The following is a 9761-nucleotide window of genomic DNA, read 5'->3' on the forward strand; positions in this document are numbered from 1 at the left end:
AGATAAAGCTGGCTCGCTGCTATTCCTGTCGGCGAGGGTCCATCTCATGGCTGCTCGCCTAATAGCATTAGTCTCAGACGGCTTCTTCTTGCACCTCAGCAGCGGCCTCTAACCCAGCGCTTCCCTACTTGGAAAAGCACCATCATGTGTCACTGCCCCAGCTTTACCACCCACAAAAGATGCTCCAGACGGAGGTGGTCAGAGCCGGTGTCCCACCAGTTTGGCAGTGCCCGAGGGAGGCATCGCAGGGAACGCAGTGTCTACCCCCGTGCTGGCTGCAGCTGGAAGTGGCCCGGATGAGAGCCATGAATTACACCACCTCCTAAACCTACTGCCAGCTAGCCTGGCGCTATCCCAACCGTGGAAGTGGGGCGGAGGAAACACTGACACCAGACCAAAGCGTACCAGATCTGATTACAAAGAGTCTCTAATTGTTTGTGTTCTGTATTGTGACAGTGCAGAAGGAAAAGGAGAGTCCTTGGCAGCCTCTTCAAAAGACTTTCTCCAGGGCTGGTTTGGAAGTGAGGAAAGAAGATTGATTTTTTCTTTTTTTTCTTTTTTTTCTTTTTGGTGTTTGGGCTGCTCTGAGCCTGTGTTGTACCAGCATGGGTGCAAGATGCAAGTAGACGTATCACTGGGTAGGTATGTGGACATATGTACATAAGGACCAGCTAGTCTTACATCTCTCCCTCTTACTTCTTACATCTGCTTTTGTCTCAACTTTCTCAACCCCATATCCCACCTACCCTCCCACGCTGAGGTGCGTGCGAACAAGGCCAGTTTTATACATCCCTGTTCCTCTGCCCTGGCTAAAAACTGTCCCTCTCCACCGTCTGGTCAGCATTGCAGCTGTCTCGTGCCAACACCTCCCCATCCCCCTCGGGACACCCGCCTCCCTCCCCGCCGCTCTGCTCCTCTGCCACGTGGTTGGCCTCCTCGCTGGCCGCCACCATGGCGTTGTCGGTGCTGTGGGCCGGCTGGTGGTTGTCACTGCTGTGCTCCTCGGCTTCCTGCACGTCGGACTCTGCTTCCTCGGTGTCGCTCCCACCACCCGTGGAGGGGTTCTTCTCTGGGGGTGGTTCCTTCTTCTTCCCTCGGTTCAGACAGCAGTAGGTGGCCACGGCCAGGAAGACAGCGGAGAGCACCACCTCTGAGCCCGCCAGGTAGAAGATCACCTCGTAGTTCTTGAGAGCATCGACCAAGCGTCCTGATGGTTGAAGAAGAAATGCGACAGTTAGCCTCAGCCTACTCACGCCTGCACTGACAGCCCAGCACAGGCGGGCAGCACCTGCATTTGGCTGAGGACCCATTTCTCAAGGGAAGAGCAAGAAGCCTGAATATCCAAAAAAATCACCCTGGGCAAGAGCCACCCTGTACCACCAGGGAATGTACTGTAAGAGTGCGGGGTTGGTGTTTTCCATTGTTTGGACAAGGTTAAATAATTGTGACACACTGATGTTATGGTCTCGTGTCATGGTGGGCCATCTTCTTCTTGCCAAGGTGAGATGAGCCTTGGCTTGTCCAGTCTCAGAAAAGAAACGAAATTTGAGAGGCATTGCTATTTCTTAAGCTATCATGTCAGGAAAACATTCAGAGAGGGAGAAGAAACATCTCTGGCAGAGAAATCCCTTTGGTTGGCCCATACCTGATGATTTCTCTGCCAAAGAGATGTTCTCAATGTATCTTCTGAATGCACCAGGACTGGCAATGGAGGGAGGGTTCCCAGTCCTTGGTGCTGGGGAGCCTGAGCAGCCGCCCTGCTGCAGTCAGGATGGGGCCATAGTGACCAGAGGCTTCATCCCGGTCCTGCGTGCTCCTGACTGCGCTTGTGACCCCCGGGTCCCTGCTGCGCTATGGGGCATGGCCTGAAACCAGCCCCAGGGCAAGCTGAGGTGCCTCCCGGAGCAGTCATGGGAGGCACGTGGCGAATTCCTCCCCAGGTGAATGTGCCCCTGTTCACCTAAGCCAGATGGTGAGTGAGGAGCCTGCGTGCACGTACACGCGCGCGCGTGTGTGTGCGCCCAGCTTATCCTACGCCAAACCCCCTCAGCCCCACGGAGCGGGAAGCAGCTCAGGAGGATTACACCAAACAAAGCCACTTTGTTCAACCCCCTTCTTCCAGCTGAGCACTGCTCCCCTGAGTCCGAGCTGTCGGGTTTGCCAGCACACTCAAGCTTCCCGCACCAGGGGGGTCCTGCCGCAGCGGGTCCCCCGGGGGGGGAAGGTGGGAACCACGACTTGGCTCCCCCCAACACCGTTCCTCGGTGATCCTGCACTGTCTGCGTCCCATTGTGCGTGCACACAGTACCAAGGCACAGGTGGACTGAGGCAGGAGGGCTAAGGGATGTTCCTCACCACCACCCGCTGGTGTTTATTAAAACCCCCTCTCCCCCCACGATCTCTCTGCAGCTGCCCCCGAGACACATATTTCTTGACACACACCCCCCGGCCGGGGACTGCTGACTGCCCCACAGCTTGTAAGATGGGACGTGAATTATTGTTAGCATCAAGAGGGTCTTCTCTCGGTCACCAATTTTTACCTGAGAGCTGGGTGGAGTTGCTGAGGGCAGGTTTTGCTCATAACTGGTGGTATGTGCTGGGGAAAAGGTCATTCACACAGAGGTCTTCACGGATGGGCTTTAGCCCACGTGTTGCAGCTGAAGGAGGGGAGTGCAGGAAGCGATGGAGTGGTTCCTGCCCAGGGATTTGCCCATGATCTGTCCCTGACCCTTCCTCGCAAATAGCACACGCAGGGAACTGCACTTCATTTGGAAATAAGCCTTTGGCATGATTTGGGTTTCTCAGACCTGGTCAGACACTTAACAGTAACCTACACCAACCTCTGAAGGTTCTCTCCCCGTTCAACAGCCTGTTTATGGGCTATTGTGGGGCATGGACCTTACCAGGGGCTGTGGCCTAGACTAGACTGGTTGAGAAGCTGTGAGTGACTTAATCCTCTTAAAAAAAAGTAACATCAAATGCCTCAGGTGGCTCTACAAACTGTTGTGGCTTGATTGACACCAAAACACCTCGCCTGTGCCTTGGGATTGGGGCCAACACAAGTTGAGATCATTATTCACAGCATTAATCAAAAGGCCATGGACACCAAGGAGAACTTGAAAGAGCCTCGCCTTGTCATGTGCCTGACCCTACCCATAACATGATTTTATGCAACTGCCTTCGCAGTGAAGGCAGAGACCTAGATCCCAGCATGAAAGAGAGGGAAGTGCCACTGATCAGGACTGAGGGACACTGGAAGTCATGCCGCTCTGGATAGCTCTGTATGCCTGCCATCGCTCAGGTCTCCGAGCAAAGCAGAGAGAGAAATATCACTTGCCATCTTCTGCCCCTGCTCAGATTCAGTGTTGTGGCGCATGGAGTGAGACTGGGAGCTCTCACTTCAGATCTCATCTTCCAGAGAAAATCTGAAGTTGAGAAATAGGGTCTTTCCTCAAGTACCGTGCCCCTGCCCAATACCTGCAATACCATGGAATGGCAGCCAAATAAATCACCTGTGTTTTGCAGCAAGATACCTACCTGCAGAGGGTGGACCGATGAGCACAGCGAAAGCCTCGATAAGTAGGACCAGCCCGATGGCGCTGGAGAACTTCTGGGAGCCAACGATGGCCATCAGCACCTCGAACTGCAGTGCCCCCACCATGCCGTAAGAGATGCCAAAAAAGACACAGAAGATGACCAGCCCCGTGTAATTGCTAGCCCTGGCACTGCAGATGTCTGTCAAGCCATTGAAGAGCATAGCAAAGCTGAACAGGTACGCCACGTGAGGGCGGACCCACTTCAACCCTGCCACCATGCCGCAGGCTGGGCGGGCAAAGATGTCTATGAAACCAATGATGGATAGCAAGAATGCAGCTTCTGTGTCTGGTACGCCTGTGTCCTTGGCGTAGTTGACCAGCAATATGGGGGGCACAAAGAGACCCAAGACCAGGATGAACTTTGAAATAGTGTAAATGATAAACCCTCTGTTGGAAAAGATACTAAAATCCAGAAGCTTCTTTCCTTTCTTGGGCTTCTTCTTGGCTTTCTTGGCTTTCTTGGTTCCATCAGTGGTGCTGATTCCCTCCTCTGATTTCCCTCCTATGGGCAGCATCTCCTTGGCTTCATATTTGTCCTGAGCTTTCTCCATCTTCCGCTTCATGCCCATATCCAGGGGTCTCATGACCGCCCCACAAGTGCAGCAGTTAAGCAGAAGGCCCCCCATGATAAGGAACCCTCCTCGCCAACCAAACTTCTCCAGCAGCACTTGCCCCAATGGAGAGAGGGAGGAAAGGAAGACAGGGCTCCCAGCGGCAGCCAGTCCGTTGGCAAGAGGCCGACGCTTGTCAAAGTAGGTGCCCAGCATGATCAGTGAGGGCTGGAAGTTCAACGCCATACCCAGACCTACATGAGGGTGAGAGCCAGGAGGGAGACAGGGAATGCAAGAACATGAGACGTGGTTTGCAACAAGCTGAAAACTCCCCTCAGACTATCCTAGTCCTGAAGTCCCATGATGGGATTCATGCGTTCCTCACAAGCCTCTGCTCCTTCATGTTGGTGGGTTGCCCCCGGAGAAGATGGGCTAAACCAGCCTGTCTACCTGAAGTGTATTTGCATCAGGTAACTGTGGCCATGTTTAGACAGGACCTGTGCCTTAAACAGCAACTTTGCCTTTCTCCCCTACTACTATATACTGATGCCACCCCAGCTGCCATGATCACCGAGCATCACTTACGTTTCTTCTGTCCCTCTCCCCTCAACCACAGGCCCTGCCTGTTTAGATCCAGCAGATGCATCTCCCACAGGTGCAACGTTCAGGACTAGATGCCTTCTGTGAGCAGGTGTGAATAGGTGGGGGGAGACCTGATGCTAGACATGGCAATGCTAAAGGGAGATACAACATGGTCTTCGCTCTTTCCCAGGTAAGTCTGCGTGCCCCCCCCAACTCCTGGGGCTCTCACCCGTCAGCACGCCAGCTGTCAGATAAAGCTCAATGATATTGGTGGTAAAAGATGCCAGGATCATCCCAGAGGAAGCTAGCAGCCCGCCGATGAGCATCACAGGCCGGCAGCCAAACTGGTTCACCATGATGCTGCATACTGGTCCTGGGAGGAAGCAGAGGAGGCAGAGTAGGAGACCAGAAGGAGACAGGACAACTGGGAAGGGGCAGCCAGCCTAAGCAGGGCACTCGGGGAAGATGAAACACTAATGACAGAGATCACTGCTTGGCTGCTTAGATACACATTCATTGGGCCCGGCCAAGGGAGAGAGGCTGCGGTGTGGAGATCTCTGCTTTGCCCTGCCTTCAGCCCCCTGTTCTCTTGGAACAAGAGGGGCTTGGTGTGATAGGGGCAGCACTTCAGCAATGAGAGCAAACCTGGCATCAACTGTCTGAGGCAGGTGGGGTGACCCCTGAGGTCTCCTGGGGCAGAGGAAACAGGGACATGAAATGCAGCACACTTCTAGAAGAGAAGTGGTGGGACAATTGTATTCTGCATGTTGGTTCATGACCGGGCCAGTAAGCGTGAGGAGAGCCCATGGGGACATGGTCTGGGACCGTTGCAGGGCAGGGGAAGGCACAAGTTGGCGAGGGGGAAGCATAACCAAGCATCACCTGTGCCGTAGAGCATGGCCAGCATGATGGAGGAGATCCAGGCTGTGTCACTGTAGCCCACGTGGAAATCTTTCATGAGCTCCTTGAAGTAGACACTGATGGCTTTCGGGAAGGCATAGGAGAAGCCAGTGATCACAAAGCAGCCGAGGAGCACAATCCAGCCCCAGCCACCATCCGGGGGCTTCACGGGAGCTGGGAGCTGCCCTTCCTCTGGGTCAGCTCTCCCCATCGTCTAGGCTGGGAGGGGAAAGGCAGACCAGGAGGAGGTAGGGCAACAGAGAGAGAGAGAGAGAGAGAGAAATCTCCAGGCACTGCAAGAAGAGAAGATCACAGCAGGCAAACATTTACTACAAGGTTTCTCTCCATGCCCACCATCTCCAAGCTCCAAGAGCCTCACTGGGGGACCACATCATCTCTCTGCACCTTCATCCTGCCAGGCAAGGCAGGATTGCTTCAGGGTGCGAGGTCAAGCCACAGCTGGGCAGAGATGGGAAGGTCCCCCTGAGCTCGGGGCAGCCCGCAGCTCCATAACCCCCGGTCAGATGCAGCCAAGCAGGGTCACAGCTCCCAGCTAAGACTGGAGAGCTGCATCTGATGTGGTGGCGCATCAGGATCTGCAGCACCCCACTTGCTCCACATCCAGCCTTGCCTGCAGGCTGGTGCGAGGTGAGAACCAGCAACGTGAACCCCGCTCAGCTCCCAAGATCTTCCTCTGAGCCTCTCCCCTCCCGGTCTGCTCCAGCTGGGAGCCTTCCAGGACCTGCTGTGCTACAGATGCCTCCCCCAGTGTGGCACAGGAGGTCCATTAACCCCACTGTGCTTTCCTTTGGGAGGCCTCTGTGCACACCCTTCTCCCTTTCCCTCCCTTCCCTGCTGCGAGGGGCCAGATTTGGGAAATGGGTGAAGGGGGAGAGCACAAACAAACCGGTGGCAGCCGTTATTTGCATGCCAGAGAGATTAGGGCTCTGTACCTACACGGAGGGGCTGGAACAAAGCCTAAGGGGGGAGAAGGAGGGAATTAGAGTGGATGTCTTGTGAGTCGCTCTCGGGGCTGTTAAGCTGCCCAGGAATTTTGCTCCAGTTGGCTGCTGTGGGTATGTTTTTCTCATTTCTCCCCTAGGTACCAGGTCTCTGCCATACCCCTTCCAGCACCATTGGCCTCAGTTTCCTGGTTAGCCAGGCTTATTTTCACACCTGTATGCAAAAACATCACTGGCCTTTGATTATAGATGCTCCTAAGTAGCATCAGACAGGCATTAGAAAGCAGGTGGGCTTTCTCCATGCCTGAGCTGGGCTTTGCTGGGTCCGGTTTGCCCTATCACCGTCTTGCTGGCAGTACACCCCCAATGTGGGTCCTCTCTCCTCCCAGCTCCCTGGGCTGAAGGACTAAGAGATGGTGGCAATGTCCCCATCCGTTGGCACTGGCAGTCGTGGGAAACGCCAGCAGTCACATGCTGGCTGGAGACTGCCAAGGGGACAAGGACACTCCTATGGACGGTACACACAGGGCTAGCACCTGGGAGCTTTGGATCTGGGTGAGTTTCTCAAGGCAGTCCCTTTTCTTCGTGTCCTCCAAGCAATGGGGACCACTTGCCCCAATTCCCATAGCACTGCTGTTGCTCTGCAGGTTGAACTGCAAATCCTTTAGGCAAAAGCACGGATGGCACAGGCTGGGGCAGAGTCCAGGTAAAGGGTCCTGGCTTGGCAAGAGGTGGTCCTACCCTGTGACACCCCTGAATCTTGCAGAAAAGGACAGCGACTGGTCTTTCTCAGGCTGCAGGAGGTTCAGCATGGAAACAGGCTGGAAACAGTCAGAGCCAGACTGAACAGTCTCGCTCAGCTTCTGCCATTACCCACCCGCTGCTTCTCTCCCAGCTCCACCTGACTGACAAGCTAGGTACAGCTGTACAAAAGGTGACCTGCTGCAAAAGCGCAATGATTTCTCGATCAGTGCTGGTGCTCCACCACTGCACCATCTGCTGCACGTAGCTACCTCAGATAAGAGCTACTGACACCAAATACACCCGAGCCTTTTTATCCAAGCCCGTCTCCCAGCCTCGCTCTTCTTGATCTCATCCTGCACCACAAATCAAATGAATCAATCAAACCATTGCAATTCATCTTTTTTTTCCTCTCAGCTTCCTAGCAAGAAAATATTTGTCCATCTGTGGCATTCAGAGATTTCTGTAGCATCGCCTGTCAATGATGAGTCAACGGCATCTGAATTTGAAGAACGTTAGACAAATATCCATCAGTACTGCTTGAGTTTGGAGCTGGATGGGTACCTCTGCAGGAACCACTTGCTCCGTGCCACACAACTGTACAGCAAGGCATGAAGGGGCTTTTACCTGCCTGCAGCTAGATGTTGGCTGAAAAAGATGAGGTGCACCAGAGGAGCTCACCTGTGGAGATGCCTCCAAAGCCAATATGCTATAGCATAGCTCTGCTGGAGATTTATCCCAGCTCTGAGCCAGGCAGTTCAGAGCTGCCTTGTTCCTAACACCATGGTGCGTACGCTGGCTTTTCTGCTCACGGCTGCACACAGTGGTCACGCCATGTACCCTGCACCTGCCTTTGCACATTCTACAGCTTGCTATTATTTTCTCCTCAGTTAAGGAGCTTTAGTCGCAGGTAAAAATACCATGGGTAAGTTCACATGCACCTTAAAGCTCATCAGCATGGGCACCTGCCCTTCCCCGTGCATCACACGCAGGTGGGCCAGAGCAGGCACTGCCGCAGAGCTAGCTGTAGGTGGGTGCCAGGAGAAGACTTGCACCGACACCAGAAGTCACCAGCCCAGGCTGGGAGGGTGAAGGCCACAGCAGGTTCAGCCATGGCTGCCGGTCCCTGGATGCACACAGAGCACAGAACAGTTGGTGCTGGACGATGCCCAGCAAAGCCCTGCTATGCCAGGCAAGCTGCATCAAGGAGGGTCCACACGAATGCTAGGATGGCTCCTCATGCCTCCACACAGTACAGATGGGGGTGGGGTGGGGTCTCTGTTTATTAAATGTAAGGGCCACAATTCATGCCACCAACCTCCCCAGCCCACAGACAACACCCTGGGAAAGCATTCGTTAGAGAATTGAACGAGTGCAGGCCTGGGACGAGCTGTCCTGTCGGCAGCCAGTGCCAGGATGTAAGCATCCCTCCATGCCACTGACCTGTGCAATGAAGCGATGACCTCCCAAGCACAAGCTGAGCCTCCGGGGGCCAAGCAGACCTGTCCACAGCGCTCCCTTCTCCCTCCGGCTGGCACTTCCCGGCTCTGGATGAGGGCGCCCGGTTAGATGGTCCCGCTAGCTCTTTGCTCCATGGTGGGCACGCTATCAGCTGGGCACGGGGCGATGACTGCAGGACTCCAGTGCCTGTCAAGCAGTCTCTTGTGCCCCGCTCCTTCCTTCGGGGCACCTACGCCCTCACTAGAGAGCTAATCCCCCTCTCAGCTTGCTTTCCTCCGGCTCCGATGCTGCCCAGCAAACCCGCCTGTGGCCAATCCGGGGGGACGCCCCGCGCGGGGGACCCCCTTGCCTCCTGCAGGTGCAGGTAGTGCCCCACGGCGCTCCCAGCGTGGATGTGGGTCAGCAGCTGCTTATGGTTTCAGGTCGGCAGAGACCGGCGGATGCTGAGCGGGCAGAAAGCACTTCTCTACTTTTAAGAGGCTTTTCCAGCCAATGGGGAGGAGGTGGCTGCCTGCCGCAGCCCGAATCCCCCGGTAATCCCGCTGCCCAGGATCTCCTCGCCTTTCCCCCAGCAGAGCGGGGCAGGCTGGCTGGGGGCAGATTTGGAAGGGCCGAGGCAGGAAGGTGGGAGGGTGCTGGTGATGGACCAGCCAGGAGGGAGGGTGCCGGGGAGGGGGGCAATAGAGGATGAGAGCACAGGCCCATGCTTCAGTAAGGGGCACAGTGGGGGAAGGGGCTGCTTTCGAAGCCCTCCATTGCTTCCTCAGCCACCAGCCAGAAGGATGGAGAAGCGCTGGCATGGCTCTGCAGGGCACGTGCCCAGCAAAGAGCAAAGACAAGGTGGACCGGCCGAGGAATCACTGCTGTCCATGGCTCGAAGGGCGGGACCCAGCCCGCCCCTGGCAGCTCACTGACCACCCCCCACCAAAACGAACCCCCTCAGCAGCTGCCAGCCAGGAGGGTGGCCG

General features: G+C 55.5%; 1 protein-coding gene across 1 annotated transcript; it reads right to left on the reverse strand.

Moving 5' to 3' along the window:
- Positions 1-809: 809 nt before the first annotated feature.
- SLC16A8 (solute carrier family 16 (monocarboxylate transporter), member 8) lies at positions 810-8019 on the reverse strand. The gene is made up of 5 exons (XM_009332642.1): positions 7960-8019; positions 5612-5922; positions 4959-5102; positions 3538-4401; positions 810-1207 (listed from the first exon to the last, which is right to left on the reverse strand). Exons 2-5 carry the CDS (start codon positions 5838-5840, stop codon positions 810-812), a joined length of 1635 nt encoding a protein of 544 aa, XP_009330917.1. The 5' UTR covers positions 5841-5922; positions 7960-8019.
- Positions 8020-9761: the final 1742 nt, after the last annotated feature.

This window comes from Pygoscelis adeliae, unplaced genomic scaffold, assembly GCF_000699105.1.
Source record: "Pygoscelis adeliae isolate BGI_AS28 unplaced genomic scaffold, ASM69910v1 Scaffold399, whole genome shotgun sequence".
Lineage (NCBI taxonomy): Eukaryota > Metazoa > Chordata > Aves > Sphenisciformes > Spheniscidae > Pygoscelis > Pygoscelis adeliae.